This window comes from Callithrix jacchus, chromosome 6, assembly GCF_049354715.1.
Source record: "Callithrix jacchus isolate 240 chromosome 6, calJac240_pri, whole genome shotgun sequence".
NCBI classification, from domain to species: Eukaryota; Metazoa; Chordata; class Mammalia; order Primates; family Cebidae; genus Callithrix; species Callithrix jacchus.
In genome coordinates, this window is record NC_133507.1 from 39,108,913 (window position 1) to 39,121,688 (window position 12,776).

Sequence of the window (12,776 nt, forward strand, 5' to 3'; positions counted from 1 at the left end):
TTCATTTCGCAATTTAAATAATATTTTCTCAATGAAGCACTGTTTTCATGAAATCTCTCACATCAGAAACCTCCAGTGTCCTCCTACCTGCCTTCATAGTTGGAGCTTGATAGTATAGCCTTGAAAATCAGACCCAAATCTATTTATTTAAAATTATTGTTTAGTCTTCCAGTTTCTTCAAAGAAGAAAATTATTGTTTAGTCTACCAGTTTCTGGTCTGGCATTTAAGGAGCTTCGATGTCACCACTTCGTCCTAACAACAAGTAAAAAGCTGAACCAACCCTAAAGAAATCAACAACCCTTAAGTTCATCAGAGAATTGAGGTAACAGGCTAACTGATTTCCTCAAAATTGGAGAGACAGGTGGATTCAGAGAATCATAACTTAGTAGAGCAGAAATTCACAAGCAGAAACTTCCTAAGGAATCATTACTGGGGTAAGAAAACCTTAACATTAATTTACAATTGCTAGCTCAGTGTGGACAAGGATGAGAGTTTAAAACTCTAGTAAGACTCATCATAGTGAGGCCCCATGCTTTCATGTGTTTTACCTCTAGGAGTTTTATCAGGTCCTCACAGTGCATATTAAAGAAAAATCCCTTCATACTTCCAGCCGTGGGAGGGAGAAAAAGAACCATTCTGAAATGGGCATTCTGTTCTGAACAAGGCCTGCTCTCAGGAGAAACTGCTTTACCAGAGCCTAACCTATTGGGCTTTTATCAGAGCCTAAGCTACCTAGGGAAGGGAAATGCCCAACTCCAGTCACCTCTAATCATCCTGCCTGGCCAGGGACATGGGGAGAGGACTGAGAAGAACTGGTGAAGTTCAAAGTAGAGGGATGCAGGCTCACCAAGAGACTGACATAGAATGCTTTACCCCCCATACCTCACCATTACATTGTTAAAGGCCATTTAACTATGGTTCCTTTTACCCAGTATATCATGTTCTGCTATCAAGAAAAATTTACAAGTATATTAAAAAGCAAAAAAACACAGTTTAAAGAGATAGAGCAAGCATCAGAACTAGACATGGCAGGGATTAAGACAACAATGATTTATTTTGTTGTTTAAAATTTAAAACAACAATGATTAATGTGCTAAGGGTTCTAATGGATAAAGCAGCCTCCAAGAACAGATGGGCACAGATGGGCAATCTAAGCAGAGATGGAAATCCTAAGAAAGAACCAAAATGATATGCTACAGATAAAAAACACCGTAAAGGAAAAGAAGAATGTCATTAATAGGCTTATAAAGACATTGGACACAACTGAGGAAGGAATCTCTAATCTTGAAGATATATCAGTAGAATCCTCCAGGCCAGGTACAGTGGCTCACACTTGTAATTGTAACATTTTGGGAAGCCAAGCAGGGAGGATTGCTTGAGTCCAAGAGTCTGAGACCAGCGTGGGCAACATAGTGAGACCTCATCTCTGTAAAAAATAAAATTAGCCAGATATGGTGGCATATGCCTGTAGTTCCAGCTACTTGGGAGGCTGAGGTGGGAGGGTCACTTGAATATGGAAGGTGGAGGCTAGAGTAAGCTGAGATCATGCTATTACACTCCAGCCTGGGAAACAAATACCTTATCTCAAAAATAAAAATAAATTTAAAAGGTTAGGTAAAATAAGAAAAGAAAGAGAAGAGATAAAGGAAAAGAAGAAATATTTAAAACAATAATGATTGAGAATTTTTCCATATTAATGTGACATATCAAACCACAGGTTCAGGAAACTCAGAGAACACCAAGCCAAATGAATGCCAAAAAAAAACAAACAACATACAAAAAATGACATCGAGGCATATCATTTCCAAATTACAGAAAAACAAACATAAAGAAAGTCATCCTATTTATTACAGCACTATTAACAAAAGCCAAGATTTGGAAGCAACCTAAGTGTCCATCAACAGAGGAATGGATAAAGAAAATGTGTCCATTCAAGTGGATATACAATGGAGTAGGATTCAGCCATGAAAAAGAATGAAACCCTACCATTTGCAACAACATGGATGGAATTGGAGGCCATTATGTTAAGTGAAATAAGTCAGTCACAGAAAGACAAACTTTGCCTGTTCTCACTTATTTGTGGGAGCATAAAAATTAAAACAATTGAACTCATGAAAATACAGAGTAGAATGATTGTTACCAGAAGCTGAGAAGGGTAGTGGGGGGAAGTGGGGTTGGTTAATGGGTAAAAAAGAGAAAGAATGAACAAGACCTAGTATTTTCTAGCATAACAGGGTGACTATAGTAAAAAAAATTAATTGCATATTTTAAAATAAGAGTATAGTTGGATTATTTGTAACACAAATAAAGGATAAATGCTTTAGGTGATGGATACTGTACTTTGCTGTGACTATTATGCATTGCATGCCTGTATCCAAAAGTCCCATGGACCTCAAGTATATATGCCTACTATGTACACACAGGAATTAAAACTTATTTTAAAAAGAAAATCCCAAAAGAAGCCAGAGGAAAACACATTACTTATGGAGATGCAAAAATAAGAATTATACCCGATTTCTCCTCAGAAACTATGCAAGCAAGAAGTTAGTGGAGGAAAATAAAGTGTTGAGATAATGGAACCCCTAACCTAGAATTCTAGGTTAGTGAATGATAGGTGGGAAGAATTAGGAATATTTTGTTATTATAAGGTACCTGTACTGCCTGTGACATGGCTTAGTGTTATTTGAAGGTAGACTTGGAATAATTGTAAATGAATGTTATAAAGTGTAGGGCAATCACTAACAAAAATTTAGAAAGAAGTACAATGAATATGCTAAGAAGAAAACCATAAAAAGGAAAAAGAAGCTGATAAGCTGGCTGAGGAGCATTAATCATGAGAGGCCCTTGTGGCAAACTAAGCACGTGTCCTCTGTACTGTCCCTCTCCTTGCCCCTAATCTGGAAAGCTTCAGTTTTCTATGTAGACTACATAAGAGCCTTGGTTGAAGACATGTTCTGTCTGAAGAGTATTTAAGGTTTCCAATAAAATGTACAGCCCTCAAAAAAAATTTCTTGAGCACCTATAAAGGCCAAGCATTTTTCTGGGTGCTAGGGAACTGTGGCTAACAAAATAGACCAAATTCTTGTCCTTTATGGAGCTTATATTCAAGTGAGGGAGACTAACTAAATAAATAAATACATTTATATAAGGTAGGCCTAAGTGATACTTAGAAAAGAAAAAGAGAGGCTGGGTGCAGTGGCTCACACCTGTAATCCCAGCACTTTGGGAGGCTGAGGTGGAGGATCACGAGATCAGGAGATTGAGACCATCCTGGCTAACACAGTGAAAACCCATCTCTACTAAAAATACAAAGAAGTTAGCCAGGTGTGGTGGCACGCACCTACTTTCCCAGCTACTAGTGAAGCTGAGGCAGGAGAATCACTTGAACCTGGGAGGCAAAGGTTGCAGTGAGCTGAGATTGTACCACTGTACTCCAGCCTGGGCAACAGAACGAGACTCTGTCAAAAAAAAAAAAGAAAGAAAGAAAGAGAGAGAGAGAGGACACACAAAAGAAAGAAAGAAGGAAGAAAAAAAGAAAAGAAAAGAAACAGAAAGAAAAGAAAAGAAAGAGAGCAATAATGTAGGAGGCACACCATTGTTACTCAACTGGAAATTTCTACAGTGTGGATGGAAGTAACACCTCACATCTACAACCAACTGATCTTTGACAAACCTGACAAAAACAAGCAATGGGGAAAGGATTCTCTGTTTAATAAATGGTGCTGGCAAAGCTGGCTAGCCATATGCAGAAAGCTGAAACTGGACGCCTTCCTTACACCTTACACTAAAATTAACTCCAGATAGATTAAAGATTTAAACCTAAAACCATAAAAACCCTAGAAGAAAACCTAGGCAAAACCATTCAGGACATAGGCATAGGCAAGGACTTCATGACTAAAACACCAAAAGCAATGGTAACAAAAGCCAAAATACACAAATGGGATCTAATTAAACTTAAGAGTTTCTATACAGGAAAAGAAACAATCATTAGAGTGAACCAGCAACCAACAGAATGGGAAAAAAAATCTTTGCAATCTACCCATCTGACAAAGGCCTAATATCCAGAATCTACAAAGAACTAAAGAAGATTTACAAGAAAAAAACAAACAAACTTATTCAAAGGTGGGTGAAGGATATGAACAGATACTTTTCAAAAGGAGACATTTATGAGGCCAGCAAACATAGGAAAAAATGTTCATCATCACTGGTCATCAGAGAAATGCAAATCTAAACCACATTGAGATACCGTCTCACGCCAGTCAGAATGGCGATCATTAAAAAAATCTGGAGACAACAGATGCTAAAGAAGATGTGGAGAAAAAGGAACACTTTTACACTGTTGGTGGGAGTGTAAACTAGCTCAACCATTGTGGAAGACAGTGTGGCAATACTGCAAGGATCTAAAAATAGAAATTCCATTCGACCCAGCAATCCCATTACTGGGTATATACCCAAAGGACAATAAATCGTTCTACAATAAAGACACATGCACATGAATGTTCAATGCGGCACTGTTTACAAGAGCAAAGATGTGGAACCAACTCAAATGCCCATCAATAATAGACTGAACAAAGAAAATGTGGCACATATACACCATGGAATACTATGGAGCCATAAAAAATGATGAGTTCGTGTCCTTCGTAGGGACATGGATGAATCTGGAAACCATCATTCTCAGCAAACTGACACAAGAACAGAAAACCAAACAACACATGTTCTCACTCATTGGCGAGTGTTGAACAATGAGAACACACGAACACAGGGAGAGAAACATCACACTCTGGGGACTGTTGGGGGAGGCTAAGGGAGGGACAGCAATGGGGAGAGAAGGCTGGGAGGGATAACATGGGGAGAAATGCCAATTGCAGGTGATGGGGGAATGGAGGAAGCAAACCACTGGCCAAGTATGTACCTATCCAACAATCCTGCATGATCAGCACATGTACCCAGAACCTAAAGTACAATAAAGAGAGACAGAGAGAGAGAGAAAATAAAAGAAAAAGAGAGCAATAATGTAGGAGGCACATCATTACTCAACTGGAAATTTCTACAGGGATGAGACAGGTAAGCTTCCTAGCTTCCTTCACCCCTTCCAGGTCCACTAACCTCCTTTACCACCGTGGCTCTCCTGCCCCTGCATATTAAGCAACCCCTGTCCTCTGTTCCTTGTCAGTATCTACCAATGTGTAGCCCTGGCAGGAAACTAGAAGGAGGAAGAATGAGGGTGGGCTCCCTCTCTGAGGTCATCTCAGGTTTGCTGTACAACAGCACACCTGTTGGAAGATGGCCAGTTTGACTAACTATCCCCCGTCCCTTGACAATTCAGGTCATTGTAAGTTGTTTCTTTAAAACAAAAGCCTTTTTGAATCCTCTTATATAGAGTATGAAAGTATAGTCTCTTCAATATAGACACAGAAAGTATAACCTCTTAAATTTTTGTTTTTCTCCATATCCAACATTTAGGTCAAATCTATTACCTCAGTCAAGAATGACTCATTCCTCAGACCTCAGATTGTAACTGCCATTAGATGGCAGCATATTGAATTACATTATAATCACTTTTTTTTTTTAAGTTGGAGAAACCACTTTTGGGCCTGAATTTATAAAAATAGAGGTGACAGCAAATTCCACAGAAAAAAAAAGAGAAAACTCCCCAAACTGAAGAGGAATATCAATAAATAACTATAGGTAGAAAGTAATTTATACTTCAAAATGAATACAAAACATCATTATGCAACATGCAACAGCATTTTGAAAATTATATACTATAAAGAAAGATTCTAATATATGCAATAGTCTTTTTAAATGCACCAAATATTTTATTTATGTCTTACCATCTCTTTCCTTTTTTACTTCTACTTTGGATGACTCTGTTTTAAAAGGGAATGCACATAGAAGTATGATTATTTATATACAGTGGTTTCCTAAGTTATTCAAAAAGACTCATATGAATAGGAACAAAATGTCTAGGTAGCTGTACCTGGCAAGATTACATTGCACAGTACTGAGAATAACTTTTGGTCAAGTCATCAGGACATGTCCTATGCATATGACAACACATCCAAGCAGACCTAGAAACTCTGCCCCTTGAGTGGCTGCTTCAAACTCACAGGTGGGACAATTTTGTGTTGGTTAAGCAATAATACTGGCAGTAGAGTATTATGTTTTCGACACTTCAAAATCTACCAAAATCTCAGCAAATGGAAATTCAATCAGAGGGTGCATGAGAAACTTTTAATTTACCAAAGTCTTCTCCACACTAAAATAGGCTTAAAGTAATACATCTTTAAATAACTTTATTGCATTTAAATGTGATTGAACTGTGCCCTATTTTAACCAGGTTCATTATGTATTGAATATTTTGAGTAACAGAAGAATCTAAATATCAAAACATTTTAATCATACTAATAGAGTACAGAATTTATGAATATTCAATAGGGTTAAAGCACAACATTTTGTTTGATGTCTGTAAAAATTTAACATAGCTTATTAAGATAGATTGCTTCATTAAATATAAAATCACCACTTCTTTAGGACTACAGGCATACACCACCAAGCATGGCTAATTTTTTTTTTTTTTTATAGGGGTCTCGTTATGCTGCTCAGTCTGGTCTTGAACTCCTAGTCTCAGGTGATCCTCCAGCCTTAGCCTCTCAAAGTGTGGGCATGAAAGTAGTGACCCATTACACCTGCCCCTGACAATGTATTCATATTTTCCTTTCCAGCTATAGAGGGCCACCAATTTCATTTTCAGGTTTGTTTTTATACTAGCTAAGTTTATTTCAATGACTATAAAATATGCATGCATGTTTAATCACCACAAAAATAGCTTTTAAAGTTTAAATGAGGTTAATCTTAAAGGGGCTATTAATTCTAAACATTATTATTATCAAGAAATTTTTGTTCTTAAACGTAATTTAAATATATGTAATATGAAAAAACTATTCCTTGTTTGAGGATCCTGGAATAAAGAATGATTGTTCTACTGGGACCTGACTGTAATATCTATTGCTGTTCTCTGAATTTCTGTAGTATGTCAGTGTATATTAATTTTGCCAGTGCTTATCAAATGATATCTTGCCTTTCCCCATCCATGCATTAATTTTATTAATTATTTTCTGAGCAACCACTAAGCCAAGTTTTCATCTAGACACAGGATACAATGACAAATAAAGTAGACCAAATCTTTGCCCTCTGATAGAGCTTATATTCAAATGAAGGAAATGCAGCGAGCAAATATAAAACTATATAAGCTGGCTATAAATGATACCTAGAAAACTAAAAGGAGCCCTGCTTAGATAAATGAAAAAAACCCTCAACTTTGTTCTAGTTACTCCAATTTTAATCTGCTCTAAAATCAACATGCATTCCTACTGTTCAATTAGGGCAAATAAAATAACAACATTTTAGGTTTAAAAACTTCATGTTACCTTGGCTGAATGTAACAAAGTGCCTCTGTTTGACCCTAAAATTAGCATTGCACAGTTGACATATAATAGAAACTCTGTTGTGCAGGGCAGCATTATGAAAAATAGTATAACCTGCTTCATCTGCAACATTGATTGTCGAGCTTGAGGTTTTACAGCTAAATGTATGGAAAACTGCAGACAATCATCTTTCAACAGCAGACTTCATACCAAATGGAATACTCTAAAATTAAGAAGGCCAGACTCAGTTTATCAAAACATACCTAAAGTTTGGTTTAAGGAAAAAAGGACATGAAATATATTAACGGAATCACATGAATGCTGCTAAAATTAAGCAGACTTTTCACAAGATCTACGTGGAAAGTTTCTTACTGGATAATGATTAAAGTTGTTAGAGTTATAAGCAACTATTAAGAACTTAAAAAATATTTTGGGGAATTTTTCTTATTATTTTTATTTTTTCTAAAATATTTTAAAAACAAATGGAGATCATTGTGCTCCTTGTCTGACTGTAGAAAAACCTAATTTAGAAGTGTAGAAACTTGAAATATATAGCTATAGAAATACAGCTGTCATCAAAAGATAAAAATATCACCCTCTTCTTTTAGATATTCTGACTAATATTTAAAAATTCAACTAACAAATTTTTAAGGTTTTAATTTGTGGACATGAAAGCAAATAAATGGAAAGTAAATACCTGTCTAACCTTTGAAGCTGATGAGCTTCATTGCTCAGTTCTAGAAGCTGTACATCAAGGGTTGTTGAAACAGACATGGAGATTTGATTCAGGATGCTAGATTTTCTCCTTAGACTTTAGTTCCTAGGATTGAGGCCTGGCTCTGCCATTTACTATATGATTTGTGAAAGATCCCTCTCTATACCTCAAATTTCTCATTTGTATAACAGAAATGACAATAATAAAACTAGTCATACTTTAAAAGAGTTCATTGATTTATAATATTGCCTAATATACAGAATAAGCAATAAGTATGAGCCACTATTGAGATTAATCACAGTCCAGTACATTAACAGGTATTCTGCCAGAAATTTATGATCCAGAATTATATAGCTTTTCAGCTACTAAAATGTGGCATTTTGGCCAGGCACAATGGCTCATGCCTGTAATCCCCAGCACTTTGGGAGCCTGAGGTGGGTGGATTGCCTGAGTTCAGGAGTTCATGACCAGCCTGGGCAACATGGTGAAACCCCATCTCTACTAAAATTAAAAAAAAAAAAATTAGCCAGGCATGGCAGTGTGTGCCTGTAGTCCCAGCTACTCAGGAGGCTGAGGAAGGAGAATTGTTTGAAACTAGGAGGTAGAGGTTGCAGTGAGCCAAGATCATGCCACTGCACTCCAGCCTGGGGTGACAGAGCTAGACTCCATCTCAAAAAAAAAAAAAAAAAAAAAAAAAAGGTGACATTTTCTTTCATATTTAAGACTTTAATGTATTATTTACCCCTATAATAAACATTCATTTGAGACATATACTTATCAATAATACATAACTTCATATACTTTATGATGTGGTAGTCACTGAAATACCTTGCATTTCATAGCTTTTTTGAAACCAAATTTTTTCTTAAATTGTTCATGTAATTGAGCATCTGTTAGTGAAGTCTTTTCAGTTTCAGATTGTTCACTATTTCATTTATGGCTTGCCACCACTGTGTCTTATATATTTGCTGATAGAAAGTTTCAAGTTCAAAATAGATCACATAGTACCTATAAAAAATAAAGAAAAAAAGATATTTCTCTACCTTTGAAGTAATTTGCTACTTTTTTCTCTGTGCTGGCAAAACTTCATTTATTCTGTAACCATTAAATACAAAATGGTAGTTTAAATTGTACTCAATTGTAAATGTATTAATAACATTAATGGTTATCAACAGTTATTAATCAAGTCTTTATATAAAAATGCCTTCTTCATATTGTATTGACTCTGTCCTTTTCATGTCAGTGATCTGGGACAATGTCTGAAATTTCCTCAAAGGCCTAACTCTGGGTGAAGTTCTAGGTCATCTAACTGTCTGCTTACCCACCTCTTATTCTTTTAAGCTAATTACATCTATATTTGGTTTCTCAAGAGTTTACCTTGAATGTGATCTGGAATGATGCTTTGGGTAATGGCTTCTTGTCTTTTACTCACCGCAGCAGTGAACTAGAGAAACCCCCCTCCTACCACGTCCCTGGCACAGAGTTAGGGCTTGAAACAGCCCTGATCCCTATCACTCTGGAATGGAAAATTGATAAAATTTTGAGTTATTCTCTTCCCTACGTTTTCTTATCAGCACAGGTGAAGGAAAATGGCAACCTTCCTCCCCTGCCCGCCGTGAGGTACCTACCTTTCCCCAGTCTGGATTTCAGAAGTGAATACTTCAGCTGCTGAACTACCTCTGACAGTGGGAAGGCTCTTAATATTGCCAGGGTTTCTCTTCCAAATGCAACTATTTATTGCTGTAAATACAGTATTCTTTTTTTCTTGAGACAGGGTCTTACTCTGTTGCCAAGGCTGGAGTGCAGTGGTGCAATTACAGCTCACTGCAGCCTCCACCTTTCAGGCTCAAGTGATCCTCCCACCTCAGCTTCCTGAGTAGCTGTGACTACAGGTGTGTGCCACCATGCCTGGGTAACTTTTAAATTTTTTGTAGAGATAGGGTCTTAAAGACAGGCATGGTAGGTCATGCCTGTAATCCAGCACTTTGGGAGGCCAAGGTGAGCAGATTACTTGAGGTCAGGAGTTTGAGACCAGCCTAGCCAACATGGCAAAACCTCTTCTCTACTAAAAATACAAAAATTAGCCAGGCATTGTGGTGCATGCTTGTAATCCCAGCTACTCAGGAGGCTGAGGCAGGAGAATCACTTGAACCCAGGAGGTGGAGGTTGCAGTGAGCTAAGATTGTGCCACTGCACTCTAGCCTGGGTGACAGAGCAAGATTCTGTCAAAACAAACAAACAAATAAATAAACAAAGATAGGGTCTTCACTATGTTGCCCAGTCTGGTCTCAAACTCCTAGGCTCCCTCAGCCTACCCAAGCAATCCTCCCACCTCAGCCTCCTGAAGTGCTGGGATTACCAGCATAAGCTACTGCACCTGGCCCAAATACAGTATTCTTGACAGTGGTAACCCGTCCTATGGCTCTTTACTGCTGCTCAGGGATGATCAGGTTTCCTAAGAGAGCTAAAAATTTGTTCCATTACATTAATATCTTGAGAAGGAAGTTAGTGATTATGCTAAGAAAACTGTGCCCAGTAGCTAAGGAAGAATCACTGGGTCTCATGAGTCAGTTACAGGATGGTCACAGGGAAACACTGTTATAAATTAGTCAGAGACTAATAGTCTTCCTTGATCTGTACTTCAGTTCCAATTTTCTGAATATAAGGGACCTCAGTGCATGGATGGAGGTATGTCTGAGGTCCTCTTCACATTTATCTGAGGGTGTTATTCTTCCCATACATCATCCTCTTCCTTTAAAAGGAAACTAGACCACAAGAATATAAACTAAAGGCTGTCTCGACCCACAGCTTACCGGTTCACTTGTTCATAGGTCCCAGCTTGTAGAGGTGCCATGGTCATCAGTGGGGACTTGCTAGCTTATTAGACTCTAGCCTCCAAAATCAAGGAACAGGTGTTCTGTATCTTACTTAGATTTGAAAGTTTTGAACAGTCTTTGACTCACAGTGGTGATAGGCTCTAGGACCTTAAGGAGCTGTTTGGATCAGACCTAGATGCTTGATTGGCACTACATGACTAAACTAAATTTTTAGAAGAAAACAGCTCCTGGGGCTTATTGGGCTTTATGTAACCAGGCAGGAAAGGAGGAAACTGAAGATATTCCATGGTAGCTGAGAATGCTGATCTGCTGACATATGAGATTCAAAAAAAAAAAAAAAATTGTGTGTGGATTGGGTTGTAGAAGGAACTGAAAGTTCTCTAGTGATTGGTAGATGAGCCAAAAAATTCTGCTTATAACTCAACTTGTGGTTTTTACTTTTACTCCATGCTGTCTGGGTCTGGGATACAGGCTTATGTTAAATTTCAAAACCAGCAAATTGGTATGTATCAGCCTACCATTCACCAATGCTGATGACCAAATGCTGTGCATTAGTTCAAACTGGAAAAACAATTCCACTATGATATGACCAATCTCTAATAGTACAATGGTGTTGTGTTTACAGCAACCATACTCATTCACGCACTACAGCCTCTCACCAAGTACAGCTTCTGTCCCAGCTGCTTCCCTGAATTCCCAGGATCACTGGTGCCCCAGAAGCCTGATAGAACTTGAAGAATAAAGGTTTATTGAAAAGTGACTCAAAAAAACTATTTACTTTGGCAAGGATTGTATGTGGAGCATGTAAACAGGTGCTGGGACCCTGGGCAAGAGATTCTTCCTCCAGGGAGTACACATCACCTGTCCATTCCAGAGGCATGAGATCTGCTACTTGGTTCCCTTCAAAATCATGGAGGTCATTAGCTACATAGTCTTTGACTTCAGCTTCAATACGACATGTGTATCCTGAGAGTAATTCAGTAGAAAGATTCCCTCTTTCCTCCTTTATCCCACTACTCTCTCTGCCTTATTTCTCTTATTCTTCTCACTCACATGTATCTTGAAAGAAATTCAGTCTTTACTTTTTTATGACTTATAACTCTACTGTACGTAACACTTCAACTTGCTGAAAATAGCCTCCTTTAACCAAAACTCCACTAAAATTCTCTTAGCAAGTCATAGCTAAATTTAGAGGGCTCTCTCCAAGATTAAAGTGACTTGGCCCTTTTCTGTGTTGCACTTGATGCTTTTTACTATTTCTATATTCTGAAATTTGGCTTTCATACTCACTCTCTATTTATTATTATTTAAGAGATGGGGTCTTGCTATGGTGCCCAGGCCAGAGTGCAATAGCTATTCACAGCCATGATCACAGCACACTGCAGAGTTGAACTCTTTGCCTAAAGTGATCCTCCCACCTTAGCCTTATGCTATCATATGCTCTTGTTCCTCCTCTACCTGTATCATTCCCTCTCAGTCTCCTTTGTTCTCTCTCCTCTACTTCTCCCTACCCTCTTTAACAGTTACTATTCTCCAAAGTTTCAGACTTGGTCCTATCCTCTCAACTGCTTGCATGCCTTAAAAACAAACAAATGGGTCAGGTGCAATGGCTCATGCCTGTAATCTTAGCACTTTGGGAGGCCAAGGTGGGCAGATCACCTGAGATGAGGAGTTCGAAACTAGCCTAACCAATATGGTGAAACCATCTTTACTGAAAATACAAAATTAGCCAGGCATGGTGGTGCGTGCCTGTAATCTCAGCTACTCGGAAGGCTGAGGCAGGAGAATTGCTTGAA

At 38.0% G+C, this 12,776-nt stretch overlaps 1 protein-coding gene across 1 annotated transcript in view; it reads right to left on the reverse strand.

Moving 5' to 3' along the window:
• The window catches only part of ANKAR (ankyrin and armadillo repeat containing), a 61,652-nt gene that overhangs the window by 25,857 nt on the left and 23,019 nt on the right, over window positions 1-12,776 (reverse strand). The window contains 3 exon segments of the mRNA XM_078375626.1: window positions 7,432-7,651; window positions 8,972-9,042; window positions 9,045-9,151. Of these exon segments, the coding sequence (XP_078231752.1) occupies window positions 7,432-7,651; window positions 8,972-9,042; window positions 9,045-9,151 (398 nt within the window).